The sequence below is a fragment of the Lichtheimia ornata genome, assembly GCF_029851405.1.
Source record: "Lichtheimia ornata isolate CBS 291.66 chromosome Unknown scaffold00151, whole genome shotgun sequence".
In the NCBI taxonomy this organism is placed as follows: Eukaryota; Fungi; Mucoromycota; class Mucoromycetes; order Mucorales; family Lichtheimiaceae; genus Lichtheimia; species Lichtheimia ornata.
In genome coordinates, this window is record NW_026695470.1 from 2266 (window position 1) to 29708 (window position 27443).

Here is a 27443-nt window from a genome sequence, read left to right on the forward strand (position 1 = left end):
TTAATAGAAGTCAAAGCGGGTGTTTAGCAAGTAAGTAAGATGAAGGGGCAGGGTTACAAGTTGAATAAGGTGCGAGTGAATCACATAGCGACAACAGCAATGATAGTAACACTGGATAGGTGGTTGCTGCCGCCGTAAACATCCTTCATCCATGATTGGAAAATAGCTGCTGCATGAGTTGGCCCGAGTATTCCGATACCATCCATGGTGGCTGTAAGCACCGTTCGTAAATGCCATTCCAATCCATCATCATCCTCAGCCGTATCCATGCAATGTAGTCCATCTTCCTGTTGACAACGCGACAAGTAGTCAACACGATTCTTACCCACTTCATTGATTCAAACCATCCACCATAACCATTCCAAATCCAATACGTTGGTAGAAAGAAGCCCCAGAGATCGCTGCTGATATGCTTCCTTTTCCATCCGGCCCTTGATCTCTTTCATTGTTGGTCATTTTCCATCGCAGCGCTTCCAGCTAAAGTTTGCCTGTATTGCAGTATAGTTGATGGCTGATACATAGCATGTCATCCAAACTAGCCATCACGTTCTAAATGAACCAAAGGAACCAAACCTGGCAATGCATCCATTCCTTTCATCCCATGTAACGAAGCAATGCAATATTCAGATCCATATCCATATTCAAATTCGATTGTATTGAAGCAAGTTGCTACACGTAAATAAAGCTGCTGCTATACAATGGCTATCTGCTGTCCACGTAACAAGGACTGTAAGGCCAAGTTGCTGCAAGTAAAGAACGCTGTTGAAGACAAGGGAGTAAAGGTCTTGCTAATGGCAGCTGCTGTTACGATTGGTCGTTGCAGACGAGTGTGCAAGAGCGTGTGTTGGAAGTAGAGTGGCACAATCAATTGAAGTACGCATGTTGATTTTGGGACGACATTCGCTCGGGTTGTTCGTGCATGTACAATGCGCCCAAGGCTCCTGTACGATATCAAGTTTGTCGAGGAGGAGTACCTTACGCTTACAACTCTTGAACTGTTGCTTGAATCTATATCCAAAGAATTGCGGTGTAACAATGGGCGAGCCATCGTATACTGTCCAACTCAAGAGATGACAGAGGATATGGCAACCAAAAGTCCTCGTGATCTTACCTGGACCCAAGCCATGCATTATCATGGGGGAATAGAGGACGATGATAAGAAGGAGGCATCGAAATCATGGCGCTCTGGTAGCCTATGTAAGGTGATGGTTGGCACATCTGCATTTGGAGCAGGTATCGACTATCCCAATGTTCGGCTTGTGCTCCATCTTTATCGCTCTGGAAGTTTAATCGACTACGTGCAAGAGGCTGGAAGAGCTGGAAGAGATGGTTGTGATGCTACATGCGTTTTGTTGGCTGACCAAACAGACCTCGAGGGGACATTGGCCACCAGTTCATCGGGAGATCGTATTAACCAGGACAAGTCCCAGCAACCAAAAGTGGAATTTGCCCGCTTTGCTTTAAGCGATGGTTGCATAAGATTGAGATTACAGCACCAATTTGGCTGGTTGCGACATTGCGAAACCTGGTATTGCCCACCTAAGGCGGATGATAGTGGATAGTACACCTTCCTTCATACTTGGCTACAATAAACTTTATTCAAAAATACATACACATGTATACAGATGTACCAGTGATCTTTCGTTTCTTCTTTCTGTATCCTTTCTTTTACTTATATATGTAGAGACCTTTTACCCTCGGTACGTTTATAAACCTTCTATCATAATTCTGTTCCCCATGGCCATAGGCCACAGACTCAGGATTAGTCCAGCAAGTTTCCTTTGTAATCGTGATGTTTATGCTTACCATGTCAATCCTGCTGCCGCTATATGCTCTGTTGATTGGTGTAGCTGTTTGAGAGTGATAATTGTCGACGGCATTGATCATGGCTTGTCACTTTATGCATCGTGTGAGCAAGGACCTCAAAAAGTATCTTGTCAAGCGAGTATCCTTATACCAATGATCAATGGACAATGATAATAAGAGATGTTTGAGCGTTAAAGAGATACGGTATTCATTCATGTACTGTCCAAACCAATAACATCATGTACAATAAGCTGATGATGATAAAGTAAATGAGGGCAAGAGACTACCAAGTGAGGTGAAAAAGCACAGGCACATGCATTCATTGTTACATTGAAGATACCAATTAATAGAGAATCAAGCGTTAATGACTCCATCAGATGCAAATAAGCAATCAAAAAGAAGGATTTATCAATTGAGCAAATATGATGCCTATGGCAACGGTTGCTACTACTACAACTACTGGGACGGGTTCTCAATTTGGAGATCATTTTCTAGAAGGCGGCTCTCTCTCTCATACTTCTTTTCTCTCTCAACTGCATTCTCCCATTTCACTGATCCAATGGCCGAAGACGAGAAAAAGGACGATCAGCAACAACGTGTTAGTCGACACAAGCTCTCTGTGACTCAAAAGACGCAACAACAATTGGAAAAGATGTTTAGCCGGATCGACAAGCCAGTGCACATTCCAGAGCCACCCAAAGAAAAGAGCGTCAAAGCACCCAAAGATTTTGTTCGCAATGTTCCAGGTAAAGTGACATCGTGGAAAGGGGAAGGTGATAGTAATGGTATCTGATCATGTTCAAGTATAGGTTCCAGTGCTGGTGCAGGTAGTGGCGACTTTCACGTGTATCGTGCACATCGAAGGCGGGAGTATGCTCGATTAAAAGAGATGGATGAAAAGGAGCGTAAAGTGAGTATGCAATGGGATCGATTCAAAGAAGATACGATATACTTAATGATGGACATTAGGAATATGAACAACGGTTATATGAAGAGGAGCGAGCAGCCATGAAAGCACAAGATGAGGAAAGGACAGCCAAGAAAAGAGCAAGGCGTCAGAAACGGAAGCAGAACGCACAACAACAACAACAGCAGAAAAAGCAAAAGACTGAGGACAATGATGATACCAAATAAACGATTGCACACAGTCTTTGGATGAATCGATCTCCTTTTTTCATGTCAACTTTGTTGTATACAACACGCATACGCATGTACATGTGGATCACCAGTCTTTTTAATCAAGATACAGCAGCATTATGCTCCATTTCTCTCTCAATCTCTCTCTTTTTCTTTCTCGTGATATACACCTATCAACAACGACATGACTCAATGAAGAGGAATCATATACTGCAGCATCATTTAGAATTTGGATTGTCACTTTTATCTGCTTAAAGGCACGTGAGCAATGCTCGACATCACACAAGATATGCATGCTAATTGGGTGTGCGTTGTACACTTTAAAAGGTTGTCAACAACGCGAGAGCGGCCATTGGAGATGATACCGCATGGTCCGGCAATGTCCTTTTTTGGGAATATGTCTGTATCACAGCAACGCCAGCTACAAGCTACATCACCCCCAAGATGAATACATGGCAACATTGAAAGGACAAGGTATGGGATCTATCAAGATGATTGGTAGTGTGAGAGGAGGATGGATGGTTATCATCGAAATGGGAAAGAAATGTGATTGGCTCACTGGTTGACGATAGCCCTTGTGCCCCGTTGCCATCAAAGGAGGTCAAGCAGCTGCATGGTGACCAAACTCCCTCAATTGTTGGATCGTCACTCTAGCTTTTTCTCTTTTTCCTCTCTTCTCCCTTCCTTATTGTTTACACTTTTTTTATGTCACCTTTGCTTTTTGCATAAGGCCCAAGCTTGTTCATAAACACGCGCCCTTCCTTTGCCCATAGCTCAGTCATCATCATCACCACCCCTTCACACCCCACAAAACCCCTTCCATTCCTTTTCCTGATTCTCTCTCTCTCTCTCTCTCTCTCCTCTCTTTTCTCTTCTCTTCTCTTTTTCATTCTCTCCTTCTTCCTCTTCTTGTCGTGTATAATCACCCATGCCACCATCAACCAAACAGTACGTTCTATTCATTCTTCACCTACTACACCATGTCTAATACAGCTTTCTCTATAGCAACGTAGAGCTTTTACTCGAGTGGCTTCAAACACAACTTGCTCTTTATACAGCCGTACGAATCATCCCACCTATCCCACCCGACTTTTATCTCGACACTACTTTTTGTATCGACTTGTTGCTTTGTCTCGCTCATCGTTTCTTCCCATCTTCACTACCCGATTTGATTGTACGGCTCAAACGCGTTGGCAATAGCAACAACAATATCTCTATCGCCAAGAATCTATTTCAGGAACATTGGCAACTCACCCCATCATCACCATCATCATCATCCAATTTGCTCGAGTATATGTACGAGATCCATGCCACAGCTACTACTATCAATCATGGTATGTCTTTCTTTTCGGTACAGTAAAATGATATGTATGCTCATCATGTGTATTACTGTAGATGATGATGATGATGATGACAAGATGAGCCAACAACTGTGTAGTCTACTCGAATTTGTGCACCTGAAACTGAGTTCAGCCACGGTACTTGATGACGATTGGCTCAGTAATCTGGAACAGATCATGACACATGCTTCGACTTTGCAACAACAACAAACGACAAACACAACTACTTCAAATGTGCTACAGCTTCAATACGATCATCTTTATAGCTGGCTGGCCCAGATCAAAGTGTGGTCATCTTATACTACCGATGATGATGATGATATGAGTCAGCTACACGATGCACTACAACAAGAGTCCCTGCAGGGAAACGACATGCTTTCACATACCATCCTGCATCGTTTGATTACTGCACCTCGGCAGGCACTCTTACGCCAAAAGGTCTCTGAACGCCAACACAAACATGCACAACACGTGGCACGGCTGCAAGATGACTGGTGCCATGCACAACAGGTGGCCAAAATAGACCCAGCCAATAAGGATCTCATGGCCAAAGCTCGTCTTGTTTTTGCCCGACTCGATGGATACACAGCTGATCATCACATGTCATCACAGCTACGCAGCCTTGAAGAACAACATCGTCTTGCTCTTGAAGCTATAGAGCGTGAGCATCAACAAGCTGAACAACAACGACATCTTCACGCTTTTATGCAACAAAGCAATGAGCTGGAAGAGGAAGTCGACCACGTGATCAAGAATGCAATGGACCATTGGGATTGGGAACAAGCTACAGCCAATGTCAATGCACTCAAAGATCGTCTTACCACACTCACTGAACGTACAGCTGCACGTATTCCATATCCGAAGCATGTTGACAATCAACCCGTTTGGCAACGCGTCCACGATCGAAAAGCTGGACTTGTTTCGCTTCAAGACTCGCTTGATACAGCATTACAACAACATAAACGTAAATTGGATCATACAGCTTTTATTCAACAATGGATGTCTCACGCCGACATGTGTATATCATGGCTGGATTCTCGAACATCTACAATTCATGACGCGAGCTCTATGCTGTATACGATCGAAGGTGCCATGGATCGTAACGATTGGGAACAACTGGATCACGAATGGCACAGCTATGCATCGTCTTTTGAAGCATTTCGTATTGGGAAATTGGAACCATTATTAAATGCTGATGCAGTCATGGATGAAAAGAAACGTACGATTGACACAGCACTGGCCACTTTGGATTTTGCGATGAAGCATTTTCGACAACAATTGGATGAGCAGCTTGCTATGATTCAACGACACGAAGAACATGCCAAATTATCGACCAAATTGACTGAGCAGACGCACGCTATTTGGGATGCTGTGGCACCTATTGAATGTGGTCAACATGATATCGATTCACCTACATCCATACCAAGCTATGAAGATGACATCCAAATGGATGAGCAAGAGATGCCGATTTGGCTCACCCATCAAATCCGGGACTTTACCGACTTGGTGCAATATACCCATACATTGCAAGTTGAGCATGCTCGTGTCAAGGGTATCGTTGATAGTGCTTTGGATATCAAAGTGACAGGTGTCATTCTTTACCATGAAATCAAGCAAGCTGCTTCCACTCTTGATACCAAGCATCCATATCCTGCACCCAATCAACATGTCGTGGATACTTTTGTCGCTCAAGCAAATGAATTTTGTCGTACATTTGGATCATTGGATCGACATCATCATACACGTACCTTGACTAGCCTATGTCCAAAAGGTGTGCGTTCTACAAGACCCGATCCATTTTTGCCATCCACTGACGGCTCATTTTATGACGCTGTTTCTGAATCTTGTCACATCCTTCAGCATCTTGTTCACTCGTTAGTGCCATTACAGCAGCAATACAAAGACGCCCTCCAAGTCAAACAACATGTCTCGACATTGGTAGAGCGGGCAACGACATGCAGCAATCGTATTTCAACTATTCAACTTGATGACGACCATACCGATTTGTACTCTGAGATCGATGCATTATCAGAGGCTTTCACACAATTACCATCGACGATGAAGCTTATCAGCATGCAGTCAGCATTCGATGTCATGGATCATTTACGACAACAAGCGAGCCATTTGAACCAGGAAATTCAACAGCATACATTGGATATTGCAGCACAAAATGCCAAGGAGACTTGGGAAGCAACTCATCATTCGATCGAGAATGACATACTCCAAGGTAAATATACATTTATTATGTATTATTGAGTAGTGGATGGCAATCTAATACATCCCTTATAGGCAAAGGAGACAATTTGGATGATCGCATGACCAAACTCGAAGCACATTATCTTGCTATGGAACGTGCATTTGGTATTGCAGGCAACAATGACTTTTCATCATGTACAGCAACAAAGCAGAGAAATCTCGAGCGTCAAGTAATGGAATTCCAACAGCAACAAGAGCGAATGCAACGTTTGAGCGAGTACCAGAACCTGGTGACATTATGGCATCAGCAAATGGACACAGCGTTTAGCAAAGTGGATCAGACGAATACTGATATTGCCAAAATTGTACATACCACGCAAAAGTCGCTTGTACCACCATCCAATGCTTCAACAATTCTTGATGAACTACAACAAAGTGTGATCCATGTGCCTGTACCAGATGATCGTATCCGACGTTGGGTTGTGCAAGGTGCTGTTGATGGTTCAAAAGATACGCTCGTCATGATGGATGAAAGAACACACGCCTTGCAACAAGGTATTATCGACATCCCTGATTCGATATTACATGCTCGCCAGGTGACCGATCAATGTTCTTTGATGCAGCAATTGATGCTTGAAATGGATGATTTATTCAACGTCAATGATCTCGAGACGCTCACTCATTTGATTGACGAACTGGCAACACGTATCCATGATCCAGTATTACATGTCTTCCCCAACAATGGCAATGATGCTGAAACCAACGCTCGTATTCGTGAGGCTCTTGATAGTAAGCTTTTTGCTCTCAAGGAAAAGTGTGCTGCAATGAATGCTTCTACTCGACACAGCACATGGCGATCCGAATGCAAGAATGTCATTGACAAGTGTCGCGCTGACCTTGATGCCATCATCAATTCATGTGCAGATCATAAAGCTGACCCCATCAAAGTCAATGAAAAGGATATCCTCGGTATTGAACAAGCCATTCGACATGCAACAGATGCTGCCAAGGCTCACCTCACTGATGCGGATGATCTTGAGACTATCGACAATCTCCATTCTCAGGCAAAGAATGCATTGGAGGAGTTGACATGTGCCATGGAAGTCGCCAAGGAGGCTATACGTGATAAGGAGCATTGGAATGCATTCCAGGCACAGATTGATCACCTTGAAAGCATGCACAATCAGTATGTGGATGAGCAACAACACGCCCTCAAGACCATGGATCGATCATTGCCCGAAATCGCTTTGGACATTGACACTACCTGTTTGAGTGTGATGCGTGTACATATCGCTCAAAGCAGCAAGCGTAGTCAACACGTATCCAGGATGGAGGTACAATACAAGGATGTATCTCTCAAGCACCAGGAATTGATGGATGCCATAGCAACAGCGGATGTCAACCGTGACCATGACAACCGTATGCAGCAGATGAACCATGCAGCGGATGAGTTGATTGATCAAATACGAATTGTGGCCAATGAGATGCACAATGTTCGAGCAGTATGGGTGACCGATGCTACTATCCTTGAACAACTCGAACAACGGATAGCGAATGTCAAGGACGATTACGCACGCAAAGTCGAACATGTGAGAGCGCTTTGTTCCTTGTCAAAGACGACACGTGATGATGTGAACCAGCAATATCGAATGCTTGAAGAGACTTTCGAAGATGCATCTGCGTTTGTGACCAAAATGCAGGGATGGGTTCGCACACGTGAAATGCTTGATTATGCTGAATCCTCATTACAAGATACCAAGCGCTGCCGAGAATTGCTTACTGAAGCACTAGCACAAATGGATGACGATGATATGGATGCTCGTATGCGATACGTGGAGTTGTTCAATAGCGTATGTGCCATGGAAGCTGAACACGCTGCACAAATGGCCGATCAACAACGTCAACAAGAACTTGATGCACACCAGCAATCTTTACGTAAAGTTGCCGAGAAGATGTTCACCACGATTGACGACGCTTGTAGTAAAATGGTTGATGTGGCAGAGCACAAGAACGCGGATGCTATCCATGAACATTATTTCGAGATGCTGGCTTTGCTTACAACACAACGAACACGATGCGATCAATTGGAACGTGAACTTGAGGATGTACATGTGTGCCGTGCCTTGCATGCATCTATTCAACACATGGCATCTATGCATGAGGCTCTCAAAGTGATTGGTGATCATACACGTGCAGCTGAAGAAATCATGGATTGGATACGTGTACGTGAGGATCGTGGTACAGTGACCCAGGCACAACTCAAAGCTTATGCACCCACCATGGCACGATTCCGAGCATTCAAGTTACCGACTTATGAACCACAAATGCACCGTATCGCTCAAAGTCGTTTGGCTAAAGTGGAAAACGCTTGGATGCATTTGCTTGAGTGGATGGAGGACATTGATGCCAAGGCTCAACAAGAAGCACGGTACAAACAATGCATGTATCAGCTCGAAGAGATGGAAGCCATATTGAAGAGTGCGCATTTTCAATTGGATCAGTGTCAGCAACAGCTTGTGGATGATGAAAGTCATCATCATATCGATTCCATGTTACGTGAACCTGAAGCATTGGCGTTGGAGCGACGTGTACAAACATTGGCTGAACGTACAGCAGCATTATTGGAAGAACATCGATTATCAAGATCCGATCTCATTGACAATGACGAGTTGGCGGAACGACAAGCAGCTGTTGATGCATCTATTGAGCAATTTTATGGTGCTGTGGAGGATACACAATGCCGAGTGGCACGTGCTTTGACGATCAGTGAATATTTGATGTTATCGGATGATATTGATTTGATGATTAGCATCTTCAAGGATCACGTTGATGCTGCAGGTGCTGTTGTGCCAAGCAAAAAGGAGCAATTATCAAGTACGCTGGAAGCCATGGAAGCACAACAAAAGTACTATGACGAGCACATTGAAGACAAGATGGATGCAGCTGCTGAATTGATTGTTGATATGCCACGTGCTGTTGATTTGCATTTCGAGGCACTTTATGAACGATGGGAAAGTGTACAGCAACAAGCACAAAATCGTATTGCCACGTTGAAACAACGCCTCCAACGACGTGGTCGATTGGCATCATTCCCTACTACCATGACTACTGCTGGTCCTGGTTCACCCCCTCTACCACAGTCAACTACTACGATTCGTGGCGCCGGCTCCACCATACCACCTTCATCATCGTCGTCGCCATTGACACCTCGTGTTCGTCGCCATAGCAACAACAACAATGGGTTACCACCCCGATCGATTATCAAGCCTGCATCATCATCATCACCACCACAAACGCATTATGAACCGGATCCAACGAATGCATTGGATGTTGAGATTGGTCGTGTTGTCAACGAGACCCAATGTGCAGTGCGAGTGCAAATGGTACCTGGTCAAGTAGGCAAGTATTGGTTTGGCTATCGACATCCAAGACTTGTATATTGCCGAATTCTCAAGAGTGGCATGGTGATGGTGCGCGTTGGTGGTGGATGGTGTGAACTTTCCGAATTCATCCGTGAGCGTGCTTTGCTTGAAGAAAGCATCTTGTGCATCAATAACAACAACAAAGGATTACCGCAACAAGGATTCTTGTCCACTACAGGTCGCCGACCCAGTTTATCCCAGGCAACAACATCCTCATCAACAACATTATACTCCTCCTCTTCTCTTAATAACCAACCTGTTGTCCATCTCAAGAAAAGCTCTTCAAGTTCTACCATTTCTTCTAGTAATACCACCAACACTACTGTTTCATCGACATCTTCATCCACCACCCTATCAACCACCGCACCCGGATGCTACCTTGCAGGAGACAAGTACATGGCTGTCGATCACATGGGTAATCATCATCCTGTTCGGCTTGTTAAGGCTGACAATATACCAAACACAAGCAGTGGATCTCGTACCATCCTCATGAAATAGTCTTTTATTGTAACAGTAGCTTGAAAATACCCCCTCCCCTTTTTCCTCCTCCTTTTTACCGTACAGTCTTGCTCAAATACACTTTTTACACAATGTCTTTTATACACTTTTGACGTAACTTGATCGAGATTATTTGTTCATGTATGATGTACGCCATTTTGATCCAGCACTATACTACAATATCCACACGCAGCAGTTGTGGTGTTATGAACATTTGGGAAAAAAAGTTTATAATAAAAGCTATGTGCAAGTATCTTGATGGGGGGGGTATCAAAATATAAAAAAGAAAACTATGTTACAGAAATAGGGACGATGGGGCCTTGTTGAATGGCGTTTACGGGAGTAGACTGGATAGCTTTGAGTAAGACATGATCGGAGGGGGAATGACGCATATCAATGACGGCTTGATGCAATTTGAGAACGACAGCATCAGCACAACGGGACATGACTTGAGACGTTTGTAGCTGCCTGAGCTCCAATACTTGTTCCATGAGTGCTTCTGCTACCACACGAGCTTCATCTGGTTCAAGGGATCGGATAATGGAAAGGGCCACTTGATAGGCGAGTTCAGGTGAATCCAATTCGGGATCATCAGCATCCTTGCTATGATGTTGTTCAATGTTGGCCAATTGTAAACGAATAAGATCAAGTTCAAGCGTAATAGCAGTGATTCGATCATCCATGTAAGCATCATCTCCCTCAGCAAGCACCAATTCGCGTTCTGCCAGCAGTTCACGTTGTTCATCGAGTAATCGTTGTTCTCGTGCATGTAATTCATCCACAGCTGCATTGCTCTTGGATGCATGTACAGCAATAGCACGTTGAATAAGTCGCTTCTTTTGATAGACACGTTGTTGTAAAGGCGCACTCTTGAATCGACCCAAGGATTGTCGCACCACGTATCCACGCACACTGGCACAGGCCATGGCTTTGGTTAATACTTGTCGATCAATACGCTTTTGAGCAAGGCTCTTTTTCAACATGAGAGCCACTTGTTTCATTTGACTGGATAATTGGCCAACCTCCTCAGCAGCACGCTTGGCAGCTTGTTTGTGTTGCATGGCATCTCGTTCAGTCCGCTTACGGGCATTGATGGCTTGTGTCTCAGCACGCTTGGCACGCTTAAGTTCTCGCTCATAATGACTTGTACGCTCTCGCATACGATCACTCTCTTGCTTTAGGCGCTTGGTGAGCTTTTTCTTTTCTTGTGTGGCCTTTTCAAGCTTGGTCTTGAATCCCATAATCACGCTGTTGCTCTTGTTACGGGCCATTTCAGCACTTGAGATAGCTTGAGCATGCTTCCGTTTCCAGCTGGTGACTTCGTTGCCAAGTTTCTTGAGGCGTGCTTCATATTGGGATCGTTGTTCAGCCAATTCACGTTGATGCTGAGCTTGTGTCTGAGCTTGATGCTGCTCGAGCATACGAATCAATTGTTGCTTGGCATCCACACATCCACGTAATTTTTGCATGACAGCAGAATCACGTCCCTTGGCAGGATTGAAAGCATCAGCAAAGCTGTTAATGGCATCTTGTTCTTGTAAGAATCGACGTTCCTCCATCAAGGTCTTTTTGAAATGATCAAGATTGCGAGTACGTGGCATAGGTGGTGTCACACCGCCTTGTAGACTACGTCGATTGCTGGCACCACTACCACCATTTGCACCACTACTACCACCACTTTTACGTGAGGTACGCATGGATGATCTTTTGGAACCAAAACGGTAGCTGTGTCGTTTCTTGAGTGTGGTAGTAGGCTTTGTTGTAGTAGTTGTTGTTGTAGCTGGTGGAGGAAGAGGAGGTGACATGTTGAGCTTTGTATCATCCACCATATCATGAGTGGGTGTATGTGCTGGTGATGGTAACGAAGCAACCGCTGCTGCCTGTTGTTGTTGATGTGCACGACTTGTCATGGCAAGCTCGGTACGTAGTCGTTCAATGGTCTTTCCATACTCGGCGATCAAGTTGTCAGGTGTCCCATCTCGTAACATGTCACGTTCGTATTGAGTGCGTGCCAAATCTTCAGTCATGTGTGCAATGGTACGATTCAAATCTTCCACCTCGGCTTTGAGATTATCCATTTCATCGTTCACAGCATGTAAAAAGTCATCGTTGCCTCGAAGTTCTTCTTTGAGTCGCACAATTTGGGCTTTAAGTCGTTCAGTCATTGATGCATCCGCAGCAGCTTCCTGATTCACTGTAACACGATTACGGATATTGCGTGCTCGATTGGCGTATTTCAATGTGTTGAGCGTCTCAGTGTAATTGGCTTCGGCTGGTGATACGCATGCAAGCATCAATGTTTGGCTGTTGCCACCAAGAGAATCTTGCAATAATCTTGTCAACTTTGAATCACGATATGGGATATGGGATGCTTTTCGTGACTCATCACCCAGAGCAGAAATGACATTGCCAAGAGCCAATAATCCCGTATTGATAGAAATGCCTTCCTTGGCTCGATCTCCCACAGCATTTGTACGTTTAAGCTATATTAAAAGAAGGAATGAATAAAAGTGGGGACGTATACATGTATTTTTAACTTACCCTTTCAGAGCCTGCAAGATCAACGAAATGAAACTTGGAGCATAAACGTCGACCATCATCCATTTGTTGTTTCAATATGACCGAGAAGATGGCATGTGATCGGGAGGATGTACGATTCATATCCGTGGAGGCTGTTGTGCGTGCAATGGATCCCTTGTGAAGTAAGCTATTGTTGTTGTTGTCATGGTATTAGTAACCAGGCAACCCCCTTTTTTAATGGTTGATATGCACATACCCCAAAAGTTCTTGTGGATTATTGACAGGCTCTTCACGTACACCAAACCAACAAATGTTGCCTTGAGCATCTTCTCGGATCATGAGATTCATCCCTTTGACTGGATTAAGGAGATCCACCAAATCTTCATTGTATAACTCCAAGAACGACACAAAGACTTGAGCACCATATGCCTCTGAGCAACTTTTACGAGTCTCGATTTGTTCGAATAAAGAGTCGATGAAACGAGGAACGATGCCACCTCCTGTTGAGACTGTGTTGTACGCCGAATCAATGCCGATGCCCATGCTGTAAGTTTTACCGCTGCCCGTTTGCCTAAATATGTCGTATATGAGTATCAAGTATGTTGATGTGCATGTATGGTATATGCTTACCCATATGCCAAAATAGTCGAGTTGTATCTAAAAGTGGGGTGGGAAACATATGATCAGCATAAAGTTGGATGGCGTTTTTTGTGTATACATGTGTGTTACCCATCCAAAAACTTGTGCAACAATGGCATGACGGATGTGCTGTAAACGGTTTGTTGCTCGGCTGTTGGAGAATAGGCATAGTCGAATGTGAACGATCGTTGCTCATTGCCAATTGTGATTTGGGGTTGGTCGGGAACAAAGCGTACGATGCCTTGTTGGTGATGATGCTGAGTCTTTTCCTGCTCTGTCAAAGGACGTACACGAACAGCAACCCTGTTTTGCTTTGGTGTTAATAAAAAGAAGGGTAGATGTCGTATACCGGTTGCTATTGTACCTGACGGATGATGATTGGGACATGGCTGTTAAACGACAACGACGACAACGACGTGTATGTGTGTGTGTGAGAGAGAGAGAAAGAGTTGCTGAGTGATGAAAGAGAAGCGGAGAAAGAGAGAGTGAAATATGGAGGAGGATTAAGCAAGGATATATATATAAATTAGGACACAACCAAAAAGTGTAAAAGAGAACAAGAGAAAGAGGAAGAAGAATAAGGAGTCCACGTTCAAATCATACCAACACTTGTTATATAAAGATATTCATCCCATCCCATCCCATCTCTCTCTCTCTGCAACGATAAACAAATCTCATCCCTAATCAGGCAACTCACAACGCCAACAACAAAAGGCAAATCCAAAACAAAACACTCGTAACATGCGCGCGTTCACACACACACACTTGTCATGGCGGGCGCGTTTGTTTCACCTTTAAGCACAAAACATTCCATCCACTTCGGAAAAAAAAAGAAGGCACACAGACCCAGAATTGGATTTTATGATCATTGTCGTCATTGTTTCCCGACTGCGTAGTATACAAAAGATTCTCCTTTAGCTCATTATTTTGCGTCTCGATCCTTTTGCTCATTGTCTTTGAGTATTAAAAACTGGTATCGGGGAAAGCTTTTTTTGGAGCATGTGCGTATGTAATCAACATGCTTCTTAGGTGGTTACATGTATTTCTTTCATCATCGTCATGTTGTTGTATGTAGTTGGCCTTGTCGCTCAGGGCAATTGTCCTCGTGACACATACTATAGAAGATCATTTCGTCAACATGAACATTGCAAACAACGCCGCCCTGACGCTTAGTATGGTAGTACCACGACTTGTATGACCCCTGGTGATGCTGCTGCTGCTGCTGCGAAACGGCTCTCTCCTTTCCTTAGCATCATCTTTTCATTGCAGTAGGGTGATCAAATAGTACAAGAGACCCGTTGATGAACAATGGACATGCCTCCTTATCCATCTCTCTCATACAGAAATAAAGGGGACCGGCATTGATACATATAGCACGTGCGTCGTACATTTGAGTGTAGTTTTTTTCTATCCCGTTGCCATCACTGATATGTGTGTAACATCAAGGGGAGTGGCTGCTTGATAAAGAGAGAGAGAGAGAGATCATCGAGTTGCATACCTTACATTGATGAATAATGTACATATTTCATGCAGGAAAAAGTTCCACTTACATTGACTATTGCTGTTGTTGTAATGTACTACATACGACGCTTTCTTGATGAAGGTGCAGTAACAACTTTCTTTTGGCACAATAGAAACATTGGTTCAATTTAGATTGTAAAATCGATACCTGGTCCTCTTGCCTATTTTTGTAATGATTGTCGCCACATTATACGGGGTGAACATACACACAGGGTGATTATGCATACAAGTAAGGGCGCTAGTGAACCGAGATCATATGAGACACCAACTCATGCAAGATGGCATCGGGTCCCGCTCGGCTGATGGTTGTTGTTGTTGTTGCTGTTGTTGTTGTGTCTACTATGCAGGACCTTTGCAATTCATCAAGTATATGCACCACCTCCCCCCTCTTGGGTGTGTCTTTATCCTTTTCATATAAGGTGTTGTGCTTACGCCCATAGGGCAAAGCATCGTTAAATGTGTGATGATGGCACACACACACACTCTAGTCTAACTCAACAAACTCAACCTATATACAAATCCCCCCTTTCACCTTTTCCCCCCTTTCTGTAATAACAAAAAAACCGAGATGCAGTCGTTTGGGAGAAATAAACCACTTCCCCTGCCCCCCTTTTACTCATCTTATGCAATCCATAATATATAGGCTGATACAGCTGGGGAGATGGCAAGTGCAATGATAAATGCTGATCACCGCCAGGAGAACCTAAATGCAATTGGCTCGGCATTTTGAGACAGTCCTTGTCAACTCTAATACAAATCGGGTTGTTATTACAGTATCCATGGCTGGACAAGCTTTTTAGTTCTTGTGATCCGAATCATGTGGCGATTTCTTTTGCTGTAATGATACTACTACTATTACTACTCCTTGCCAAGTACATGCTTTTGAATCAACCCATGGCCGTCAATATCATGCCGAATGTTTAATCACTGCTTTAAGCTGCTCACCAATAATACATAATAAGGCCGCTCCTCCCGAGTACGAATGAATGCTGCTTTTCAGCGTGAAATGAACATACATACACATTAAAGTCTAGACCAGCATGTAAGATACCGTCATTACATCCCAAGGTGTACCTGGTGGAACGCAAGCATAGTATATGAGTGATGTCAACAAAGAAGAAAAGTTTATTTGGAAGCTACGATTACAGTGTTTCTAGGTGAAATGATGGGATCGAACAATGGCCACATCCACACGCCCTTGGTTTTTGTATCCGGATACTGCAAAAGTGACTCTTTGAGATACAACCACCTATCCAGCAGAATAATGCTTTCCAAAACGGGTGCCAGTAATACTCGAATAGTCCATAGTACGGCAATCTGCTTATCTATTTGTTTGTGATGCTTGTACTTTTCGTAATAAGCCTCGGCTTCTTGCGCTGAAATGGTATCCTCGGGCAACCCAAATCTTTTCAAGGCGGCACACACATAAACCGGGAATGATACAAAGTCCTTTTTCTTGTTGAGTCGACCCACGATTGGTGCCTTATCCACAGGTGTAAGCCCCTTTTCTACCATGATATGCTAACAAAAAAAAGAAAGCATGAGCATCCTCATCATCCTATGTAGAACCCTTCAACCCCCCCCCGCCCATTTACCTGTAACAGTGCCCGAAAAAAGTGATGTTCAAATGACTTTAGAGTTTCTTCAGCACGATCGGTCCATCTTGATGGTGTTTGACAAGCCAACATGTGAGCTGTCGATGTTTGCTGGTATCCAAGTTCTTTGTTGACAAACGCTGACATTGGGAATCCTTCTTCTTGTGTAAGGAAATGATGACAACATCCCACATTCACCAGGCTACCCATTTCATCGCTCTCGGCAAATAACCGCAACATCAGGCTTGAAAGATCGCCACAAGCATGTAATCCACATAATAACCATGGCTCCTTTGTCTCGCTTTGTTGATCGTTGCTGGTTTGCCAATTGGAAAGAATGCTGGATATGTTCTCGGGTGTCACCATTTCAGTCACGTGGTGGACCTCACCATTTTGCTTGCAAGTTCGTTTGAGGATGTTTTGATCAATGCGTTTGGCGCCACATGTTTGGACTTCAGAGCCATCAACAGCCAATACACGTAGACCATACTTCCAAGCAATCGCACGCGCAAGGTATCCTTGTCCTGCACCAAGATCCATCACCGAATCAATATTCCTTCGAGTAGCCACACGATCAATCAATGTGCTCATGAACCCAATCTATTCCCGTATGACTTAGTTAGAACTCCTTTCCATAGCATAAGCATGGCATCCATTTACCTCATGAATCTTTTTATCATTCATTCCACGCTGATAGTCTTGCTCCAATTGACATACGTCAACATCATCTATAGAAATCACGTGATGTTAGATGCCATTTTCCTCCCTTTTATGCTCGGCATACTCAACAGTCTGAAAGGAATCCTCGTGGTAATGCCATGTCCCGGGTATGCTGAACGTATTCCTTCAATGAAGCAGGCCATGTATCCTATATCGTTTTGGATGTGGTTACTATACTGCATGTGGTGAGAGATATGATGCAAAAGACACCTACATTCTCGGTATTCCCTGATGTGATATTGATAAGCTGTTGAATCCAATCATCTTCATTGTTGACATCGGCTGGTAGTAAAGCAGCTCGCCACTCGGGATCCAGAAGTTGCCATTGGTCTGTGGTAATGAAGTTGACAATGTGGAGGTTGATCAGGTAGTCGTACTGCTTGACGAATGCAATGAGAGTCTTGAGGTATTCGTGTGGTGTCAGGTGGCTGTACTTTGCGGGAAGATAGAGCTCACGATCAGGGAGATCGGCCATAGTAGCTTGAAGGGAAGAGAAGGGGGGTATCAAAAAGAAAAAGAGTTGTCAGTCGGGAAGAGAACGGTGATCCAATCCATCATAAAGTCTGCTACCAGGCATCTCAAGTAATAAGGTCCATGATGACTTTGTAACATACCACATCCAGGCACTTTGAAAGCATGATAATGGTCATGTATCCAATTACTGGCAGTATCCCAAAGATAGCATGTTGTTGCAAATGAAAAGATAATAAAAGAAGAGGTGGAGGAGCTTATAATAATATGCTACTATGTATGTATGTGCGTTCATGGAAGGGGTCATACACTCACGAAGGAAAGGGAATGGCCTGATCCATAACAAACAAATGACCACAATGAAGCAAAAAGATTGGGAAATGCATGCTTTGTACACGGAGTTAAAGAAGTATGTGGTCGTCGTGGTGGGGGTGTTCCGACAACACTTGCTCCTCTTTAGCATACGCGGTTTATTACACACTATGCCGATCCGACATTTTGACAGTAAGCTCACGCCATTCTTGTCACAAACCAATCGTCTTTATTAATGGCATGCTATAGTATTCACAGCTGAAAGGCGACTATTGCAGACATCAGGCGTACAGCAACTCAAGGACACGAGACTAGGCATTGAAGGCAACTATTGGCTTCGTAAGATCCTTGGCAAAGATCCTGCTGTTACAGCCATGGGAGGAATGCCCTTAAAGTTGAAGGACACGGTCGAGAACGAAATCAAGGCATTCAAGTGAGTGAGCAACGCCATCGATGGGAGAGCCATGTTACTGATTCCTTTGCGTCTATAATAGAGCCAACAACATTCAGCCCATCTTTGTGTTTCCCGGCTTGTCGATTCTTCGCAAGGACAAACCCTTTTCGTTTGAGGATAGACGACCTTCGACACGTGCCAACGGATGGGACCTCTATGACAAGAATCGATTGGATAGTGCTTTACAGGCTTGGGGCAACGGTGGAGGCATTCATCTTGCCGATCTTTGCAACTACGTATGCCACATCCTTCACGAACACGGCATTGAATTTATACGTGCTCCTTATTCAGCTTGGGCCCAGGTAATTGGCGCGTGTGCGCACGAGCCATGGAGGAAGGAATGAATCACAGATCGCTAATATCGAATTCAATATAGCTCGCCTATATGTATACTCATCCCAGACAAATCGTCAGCGCTGTATATGGTGGCACCGAATTATTGATGTTTGATGTGGATAAAGTCATTACATCCATTGACTTTGAGGTAGGATGGCATTGTTTGAAATGGATCAAGGGGGAAATAGGATGCTTATAGTGCGTGGTATAGAAAGGAAATTACATGTGGATGAGCAAAAAGACCGTGTTACAAGATCTTCATGTCTCAGACGACCAATTCCTTGATATTTGTCTCTTGGCCGGTTTCGAATACTGTAACAGCTTTCCTCCATTGAATCACAGTGCAATGAGTATGGGCTTTACATTCAAAGGTAAGAAGAAGAAAAAAGGGGGATCAAATGGATGAGAAATTAATGTATGGTCATAAAGATGTTCATGATCTTGTCAAGCATCACAAGACCGGCTTCAATACAGTACAAGCCTATGTGGATGATCCAAGCGTTTCAAAGAGCCACTATGTCGACATGTTTTGCCGCGCAAGATGTGTCATCAAGTACCATCCCGTTATCACTGATGAAGGCCAAGTGAGACCACTCAACAAGGAATACGCACCCAATGACATCCACGAGTTTATCGGATATCGACTTCCTGACGAGTTGTACTATTATTTGATGCGAGGTCTAATTAGCCCACAGGTAAGCTATCATGCAGTGGAGAAAAGAAAAAGCCAAGCTTCTTACATGCAAAGTAGTCTATCAATACACTGGTCTCAGGCGTTTTGATCGAGAATGCTCCGTTAGATAATGGTGATACAACTGAATATCGCAACTTCCTCTTGGGATTACTCGGCATCCGCACCCAAACGCTTAGCCTTCTTACACAACCACTTCATCAATTCTATCAATCACGCAAAATCGCCAGCCATTTCTATTTTGATCCTACAACCGAGCACATCATGCATCACCATCCCAATTACAATCCTACAAGCAATGGCAGCTCTCCCAGTAAAAATGCAACATTACTCAATACGGTCTTTGAGAGCACACGTTCATGGCACGTCACTCAAGATGTTTTGGATGCTGAGAAAAAGAACCAAGATGTAAGCAGGCAATGACACATTAAAATGCTGTTGTTGTTGTTGCTGATCATTTCCTTTTATAGACAACGACGGTGGACATTGCATTTTGCATGAAAGCAACTGAAAACGAGACCAATGCAGCAAAAACCATCTCTCAAACGCCCTCTGACAAGGTTCGACAAGCTTATTTCGCCACAGACTTGTCATTAACCTGATATCATTTTGCATAGGTCCTACAACAAAAAGATGAAATCGTGGCCAATGTCTTGTGGAAAACACTTGAAATCCGCGAGTAAGGAGACCCTCAACTTTCGCACTTTTTACAATGAAGGGTTGACATTCTGTTTATAGTTTCTTGACATCATCCAAGCATATACACACGCCATGGGGCCATGCATTGCAAGTAGCCTTGACCACCACCGCCTCGAGCAACAAGAACAAGCCTACATTTCACACGCAAGAAGCTCTGTTGACCGCCATGGAGTTGATCCGCTTTGAAGTGTTGACGAACAAACCTTATACAAAGTCCTATTCTCGCATTGCTGGAGATGGTAAGCTATTTTTATCCTTGTGCATACATGGAATACGGAACATCATGTCCGCACCCATCATTCATTACACGCATGCTAATATGCATACCCCTCACCTGTCATAGAAAACGATCAACGCCATATCCGTTTAATCAGTCGTGCATTGTCACTCTTGCCCATGGATATCAAGGTATTATGTCAAGTGATCCATAAGGATATACAAGCGACTAACGAGTGCTTATTGGTAGCCTGAAGCATGGAAAGGACCCTTTGATCGTGACTTGTTGGTATTCAACAGCTTTATCAAGGCATTGAACAAGAGCTATCGCAACCTGTGTGAAATGTTGGTGCTCTCCCTCTTCCTCAACAATTTGGCTGAAAAAGAACGTACCGACTATTTCGATATCGCCGACAGGTAAGCAAAGCACTGTCATCTATGCACTACAGCATCATACGACGGAATGGGTATCCGAGAAACATGGTGTGCTTATACAAGTATCATAGTCTACCTTATGCTTCGGATGTGAATGTGGCCATGGGTTTGGTTACCAAGCAATATTTGGAGCATACCTTGTCATCTGATGCTGGTGTTGCTATCCAGGCTGTGGAATCTGCTTTCCCACTATGCAAATCAGTCAAACAAGACCTTGAGCAAGCATTCAAATTCTGGGATGGTTTGGTGGCGGGTCTTAACGCGGTCAAGGATACTGAAAGTGAAGCGGCTGCCATGTTTTTGGAGGCGAACGAATGGTTGCAAAAGAGACGACTTTAGCAAGTTATTGATACGTTTTCTCTCACTCACACACACACATCCATTGAATAAATAACATCCCGTCGCTGCTGTTATTGTCGCATTTCATCATCGTTTTTTTACCTTGCTTTGCATATTGTACCACGTGGGATTCGAATGAGAATTTTCCCTTGAAAGGGAGACAGGAGAAGGATGCACGATATGTTTACACATAGGTCGTATTGAAATTCACTTTGGTCTCATCATCATAATTTACTTTAGTCTCTCTCCTGGAAGTACAGGTCCTGAAGAAAGGGATGGGTTGGAGGAGGGAGATACGACAAGCATTGCATCTTTGTTGACGGTTGACAAGCATGGACCCTCTATGTAGCACCACCCTCTCCCAAGGTATAAAATGGGCTCATTTTCGTCACCATAACTTGATATACCACATACAACATGGCCTGGTCATTAGTTCAACGTCTGCCTTTTATCAAACGAGCATTCCCCAAACATCGTCAACAAGAAGGATGTGCCGCTGAATATTCAAATGTATTCTATTCATGCAACAGCAGCAGCATCATACCGAGCACGCAATTATCGTCAAGTTCCACCCTTGGCAATTATGACCGTTTCACAGCTTCAGCTTCCACATTTGCTACCACTGGGAGCAACCATTCGACATCATTCAATCACTCAACCTTGCACGATAACATGATGGCTGGATACTCAAACTTTTATCTCAAGCTTCCGGACGGCCGATATATGGTTCGAGTGCGTACGGCGGATAGGAAAACAATCGGCTCCTATATCATTGAAGGTCATATGATTTGAAGAAAGACATCCCAACCTTTTGTGCACATTATACTCTTTGTACCATGTAATTGACAATAATAAACATTCCCTTTCTCGAGATACAGTACATATACAACAGCTTTGGCAAGGAGGCTCGTTTGGGTGTGCATGCAGTAAGGGGTTGAGAGTGATGATCCTTTTCACTACTTTAAAAATCATTACACACGACTTGCTCTCTGCATACAGTACTACGACGCTATTTTGGATGCACGAGAGAGTCCAGATGACAATGGCAACGTCTGTATTTTGTCTGAGGAATGCATAGCATGTTTGAATAAATCGATCCGCTCAGCATCATTTTATTACGTAGGCTATCCATCGATGCTCGCTCTTTGATATTAATAAGGTTGTTCAGCTATACTGGTCACTTTATTCACACCAAGACACCAAGGTTTATGCAATTTATGGGATTGGAGTCGCTCTTGTTGGTTTCGTTGCAATAGAAGGAACGATTGCTCAAGCCTTCGAAAAGCGTTTGCAATGATTTGTTCCTTCGATTTTGCGTGGAAGTGGCTGTATCGACTAGGATTTTTAAATTTTCTGGCAAAGTGATGAAGGCTTTTGCGCCGCTGTTATGTATGTAAAGTAGAGACATGCAGTGGGTAAAGATGAAGAGGGTATGTGAGACCCAATGAAGGCGTTTGCGTGTCTTTATGAAATAGGACAAAGAACAAGAACAATGAATACATAACCACCATCACGCTTTGGAGTTGTTGGATGATCAAGGTTGGGATGTGCATGATGAAACGTTGATAATGCATGCAGATGTGGCGTGTTGGTGTCCTTAGATTCAAGACTTTGCTGGGTAGTGATGATCAAATTGTCGATGATGAAGCGTACTATTATCTCAAACGGTCCCCTTCCTTCAACGCTACATGTAGCTAGCTTGCCCATCACTTTTATATAACACATCCATAGCTTCAGTTCTGGTATACATATATTATGAGGGGGGGGGGAGAGATCATCATCGATAACCAAGGTATAATGATACAACACGTCTTTTATCTAGTTTAAAATTCTCCTGCTGCTTTCCTAAGCTCGCGTTCCCATTCTTCCATGCCATCATAATCTTTCGATTCAGTTGTCGTTGTTGCTGTTGTTTTGGGTTCTGAGGAGGTGTTGCGATCGTCAGGCTTTGTGTCCAAAGAAGCTGTATTCTTGTTCTCATCTTTCTTCTCCTCTGATGGTTGATCCTTTTGTATGGCGGGTTTGGGTTGTGATTTTTTCTCTTGCTCTGTATTGTCTTCCTCATCATCACTAGCTGCATAATCAAACAAGACGTCTTGGGGCTCCTTTTAAAATGCATTAGCGAGGGTGAATCCATCAACAAGCCTATCCATTGTAGTACCTCGGAAGTATCGTTGGGGTCAATATCAGTAGAACTCAATGCTGCTTGCTTTTCCAAGGTCACTCGATAAAAGTAATTTCTCCAAAAAGTGGGTTCGGTCACACTAATCGTTCCCTTGCGTGAATAATGATACATGATGAATATGCGCATGACTTACTGTTGTGGTACAAGGCGAAAACGCAGTTTTGCTAGTTCAGGATCGTATTTCAGAGCAGCAGCAGCAGATTGACTGTATGCCTTGATATCAAATTGGAAGCTCGTATCTTCGGGCGGTGGGATAGTAAGGTTACGCTCATCCTGGGGTGCATAATATACAATGAGTAAGTACCTAATATATGCCTTGGATCGCTCATTCTTTATACCTTGGACAATGCTAATACCCGCTGCTTGATACGTTTTTCATATGCACCATATCCTTGCCATGGAGCTACAAGCTCTATTGGGGGGGGGGGTGTGATACGAGGTTGAGTTTGTAAACGAGAGACAATAAAAAGGTGGCAAGTGGTACCTGATCGCCCATTCTTTGATACAAGGTTGCCCTTGACAAATTGTTGATGCTCGGCTTCAAGAGCACTTGGTAGATTGGCAATGTTGGATGGGAATTCACGTGCCTTTTGCTGTACAAGTTGTGTAAGGTCACCAAAGCGTTTCATAGTGCCTGGGAAACTCTGCTCGGTCTCTTTTTGCAATGATGACGACCATGACGACAGTGTGGACGATACACTGGTGAAGAAGGATGACTGGTTTGTCGAATCTATTATAGCATTGTACTCCATTGTAAATAAAACGTCGATTGGGGTGTATGCATGTGCGTATGCTTGCCTTTGGAAGCCATGGAGTGTGTGTGTGGGGAAAGTGAGCGGTGTCGAAACAAGAAGCGTCTGTGATTGACTGACTGACACCATACCTTAAAATCATTGTATTCCTTGGTACAGGTTTGCCTTGAGTCCCCTTACACTGATGAACGAGATGGATATTGGTGGGAACAATATGCAATGGGATTAAGCCCTCAAAAGATATCTAATACTGTTCGTTATCTACATATATTACGATGATGGTGATGGTGATATGAACAAAGCAGTATTTTGGATACAATAAATGATCTCATATTTGATGACCAACACGGTGCTGCAAATGATGCACATTCATATTGCTCGTGAATGCATTTACCAAAGGTAATCCATGGCAAGGAAGATGATGCTTTACTCGCATTCAAGCATTTGAGACGTGAGGGATGGGGTTCAACAATTATGCAAGGTGATGATGCAGCAGGGAACATTGAACTTGGGTTCCTAATCGAACTTGTAGTTTTGATTCAGGTCTAGTAAGTTGCTAGAACTCGCATATCGTAGTTGCCAGGGCAACGGCGACAGGGGAAGTGTAACGCCCAGATGACGACGAAAAATGGCAAGTTGTGTGGCCGCTTGAAATTTAATGCTCTTCTCCTTTCAACTTGAACAATGGCTTACTCAACAACTGCTTCCCCATCACGACCCATTTTCAAACAATGACAGCACATACATGTCCCCATCGACATTCGCTTTTTATGAGCCATGCCAACAAGCAGAGAAACAAAAGCGCGAATTGTGTTGCGGGCTTGGTGACGATGAGCAACCAGGTCCAAAAGGCGTATTCCTTGGTGCGATACTACAGCATCCATCAGCCATATACCTTCCACAACAACGATTCCATGCGCTAGACGTCATATCACTTCATGCATCAATATACGCATCACTATCCAACAGCACGCTATTACAAGAAGTTCTATGGCGATTCGATCAGTTTGCCAAGGTAAAAAGATGATGATTAGTGGAGTCGTATGGCGTGATGCTCATTTTAAATGATACCTTTATCTGATAGCCGCTGGTACATCGATCAATTATGCATCTACGTTGCTATGCGTGGCGACACCTCGCAGCCTCCTCCACATGAGCAGCGATCACAGAGGATCTTTTCTTATTGGGCTTGCAATGGCTATGGATAGATGATGCAATGATGAGAACTTCGAGTCGATCCACTCAGCGACTCTAATTCTTTGTCAACATGCCTTCACCTACAACCCTGTCAGTTACCACACAATGACCTACTTGGATACAACGACAAGTTCCCGAGTATCATTTATGTATCAAGAAACATCAAGTGAAGATAAATGTAAGATTCTTTATGAGTACGCAGAGTCGTTGTATTGATGCTACATTTTTCAAAGAAGGCTATTAATCATGCATGTTACGACAAGACTTCACAATGAGACGGCTTCCAGGATCAAATCCATGCAAGATGTTGAGACAAGCTCTGTAACATTGCCACCAATGCAATCATCATCAAAACTACAAGATGTTGGTGATCCAACAAGTTCTAGAGAAACTGCTTGAAGGACGTAGATCAGCAATGATATTCATGGCATATACCCAAGACTGAACAAGGATTTCAGGGTCAGCAACATATCAAGGAAGCACATGGATCAAATACATCAATCGGTACGTGCATTGAAATCGTAAGTGTGAATACGTGATCTCATTTGGAACGTGTTGGGTAGAGTGATGTAAATTCTCAGTGGATGCTCAAGAGGTGGCAACAGATCAAGAGCGTTGGGAAACGATTGGTACGGTAAGACCAGCGACCTTTTTTCTCATTCGACAAAGGAATTAGTTAAACTCACCTTCCCTACATTTTGTAGTCCATTGGACGGGCTGCTTTCATGCATTTGATATTTCTTCTGACATACGTTAGCGTACAGCATTTATATTTCTCAATCCATATAAAAGAAGGATTACTATTAGAAATCACCGCGAGTTACTGTTGAATGTAAAAGAGAGGGGAGATCACGACTACGACGATTATAAAGATGTATCAATTTTCATCTTGGCATACATACAATGTGAATGACACACCATGACAAGGAGAATTGTTGGAGACAAAGCGGATGATTATCATTAGAGCTATGGCGAAGACGATGAGAGGGTCAGGGAAAGCCACGTAGGGATTATGCAAATTACACAAACACGCCCTCTGCATCTTTTGCTCTATTATAGTCATGCTACTTTACATTAAACAAAGACCACTTCTCATATAGCATCACGCTTACAAACATAAAGGTACCTGTATCTTTAAACTTTACAATCAAACGTGGGCTCTTTAGTAGATCAACGTGCTTGTCGGGGTCAAAGGAATCTTGTGTCAAAGTATGAAGTTCATCGTGGGCGATCCCAGATTTCGCAATGTCGCTACCAGCCAAACTGGATCTGGGGGTCAACCTCTTCGACGACGACGACCAAAAAATATTTTTTGGGCTAGTTGCGACATTGAACGTGAAACTTTCACACAAGGTGCTGTTGGCCAAGCCGAGCCCATTGCTGTAATAAAAACCACACGTTTCATTGTAAAGTTTGGAGATACAGGCGTCTTTATGTTTTACCTATGCTGTAAGCGTGATGGAGTTGCTTTTTCCTAGTGGATGGTGACGGCTGCATTAACGGAAAGATGAAGAGCTGAGTGAAACCGCACGTGGTGGTTACACAAACGCGTCCTTGACAGGTTGCTACACAAATGGATGATGATGATGATTGCCTTTTGTGAAGGTACGTAAGTAAAACAGCATCCAACCATGAAGGTGTGTCAAGGTATGTATCACATTTGCATGTAGGAGAAGGTCGAGCTGCATAAACCAATTTGTATATGTAAAAAGATACGTATACATATTGAATGGGTCACTCATCCTGAAACTCAATGGAGGGATCTCTTCACTTTTTCTCTTCTCAAGCTCATCCCACTTCCCACTCCTCCTTATTGTATCACAAAAGCAATGTACTTCTTGCATGACCGATAACCGGACCACCTTTATTATTCCATCTTTGAAGCAAGAGTATGTAATCCACAAGCTAGCAACCTCCAACAAACGTGTAATAAATAAACAATGCTTTATTTCATCTAGCTAT

General features: G+C 43.6%; 8 protein-coding genes across 8 annotated transcripts; 5 read left to right on the forward strand and 3 right to left on the reverse strand.

Annotated features, from left to right (window-relative positions):
- Positions 1 to 926: 926 nt before the first annotated feature.
- O0I10_012729 (uncharacterized protein) lies at positions 927 to 1562 on the forward strand (the record flags this gene model as incomplete). Its single annotated transcript, XM_058492617.1, has 1 exon — positions 927 to 1562. One exon carries the CDS (start codon positions 927 to 929, stop codon positions 1560 to 1562), a length of 636 nt encoding a protein of 211 aa, XP_058336610.1.
- Positions 1563 to 2365: 803 nt separating this feature from the next.
- On the forward strand, positions 2366 to 2940 carry O0I10_012730 (uncharacterized protein; the record flags this gene model as incomplete). Its single annotated transcript, XM_058492618.1, has 3 exons — positions 2366 to 2552; positions 2616 to 2716; positions 2776 to 2940. The coding sequence occupies 3 exons, from the start codon at positions 2366 to 2368 to the stop codon at positions 2938 to 2940; spliced, it is 453 nt and encodes a 150-aa protein (XP_058336611.1).
- A 931-nt stretch (positions 2941 to 3871) lies between these two features.
- Positions 3872 to 10399, forward strand: O0I10_012731 (uncharacterized protein; the record flags this gene model as incomplete). Its single annotated transcript, XM_058492619.1, has 4 exons — positions 3872 to 3891; positions 3949 to 4277; positions 4339 to 6510; positions 6573 to 10399. The coding sequence occupies 4 exons, from the start codon at positions 3872 to 3874 to the stop codon at positions 10397 to 10399; spliced, it is 6348 nt and encodes a 2115-aa protein (XP_058336612.1).
- Positions 10400 to 10689: 290 nt separating this feature from the next.
- O0I10_012732 (uncharacterized protein) lies at positions 10690 to 13945 on the reverse strand (the record flags this gene model as incomplete). The annotated part of the gene is made up of 6 exons (XM_058492620.1): positions 10690 to 12882; positions 12941 to 13106; positions 13176 to 13490; positions 13550 to 13576; positions 13649 to 13861; positions 13923 to 13945. 6 exons carry the CDS (start codon positions 13943 to 13945, stop codon positions 10690 to 10692), a joined length of 2937 nt encoding a protein of 978 aa, XP_058336613.1.
- A 2259-nt stretch (positions 13946 to 16204) lies between these two features.
- Positions 16205 to 17869, reverse strand: O0I10_012733 (uncharacterized protein; the record flags this gene model as incomplete). The annotated part of the gene is made up of 5 exons (XM_058492621.1): positions 16205 to 16600; positions 16675 to 17274; positions 17335 to 17402; positions 17464 to 17542; positions 17609 to 17869. The coding sequence occupies 5 exons, from the start codon at positions 17867 to 17869 to the stop codon at positions 16205 to 16207; spliced, it is 1404 nt and encodes a 467-aa protein (XP_058336614.1).
- A 478-nt stretch (positions 17870 to 18347) lies between these two features.
- Positions 18348 to 21347, forward strand: O0I10_012734 (uncharacterized protein; the record flags this gene model as incomplete). Its single annotated transcript, XM_058492622.1, has 13 exons — positions 18348 to 18369; positions 18427 to 18610; positions 18672 to 18933; positions 19008 to 19115; positions 19179 to 19338; positions 19397 to 19662; positions 19719 to 20066; positions 20129 to 20218; positions 20276 to 20337; positions 20397 to 20596; positions 20701 to 20765; positions 20824 to 20990; positions 21080 to 21347. The coding sequence occupies 13 exons, from the start codon at positions 18348 to 18350 to the stop codon at positions 21345 to 21347; spliced, it is 2202 nt and encodes a 733-aa protein (XP_058336615.1).
- Positions 21348 to 21764: 417 nt separating this feature from the next.
- O0I10_012735 (uncharacterized protein) lies at positions 21765 to 22139 on the forward strand (the record flags this gene model as incomplete). Its single annotated transcript, XM_058492623.1, has 1 exon — positions 21765 to 22139. The coding sequence occupies one exon, from the start codon at positions 21765 to 21767 to the stop codon at positions 22137 to 22139; it is 375 nt and encodes a 124-aa protein (XP_058336616.1).
- A 1031-nt stretch (positions 22140 to 23170) lies between these two features.
- O0I10_012736 (uncharacterized protein) lies at positions 23171 to 24284 on the reverse strand (the record flags this gene model as incomplete). Its single annotated transcript, XM_058492624.1, has 5 exons — positions 23171 to 23452; positions 23509 to 23611; positions 23666 to 23805; positions 23871 to 23944; positions 24017 to 24284. The coding sequence occupies 5 exons, from the start codon at positions 24282 to 24284 to the stop codon at positions 23171 to 23173; spliced, it is 867 nt and encodes a 288-aa protein (XP_058336617.1).
- Between the last annotated feature and the right edge of the window lie 3159 nt (positions 24285 to 27443).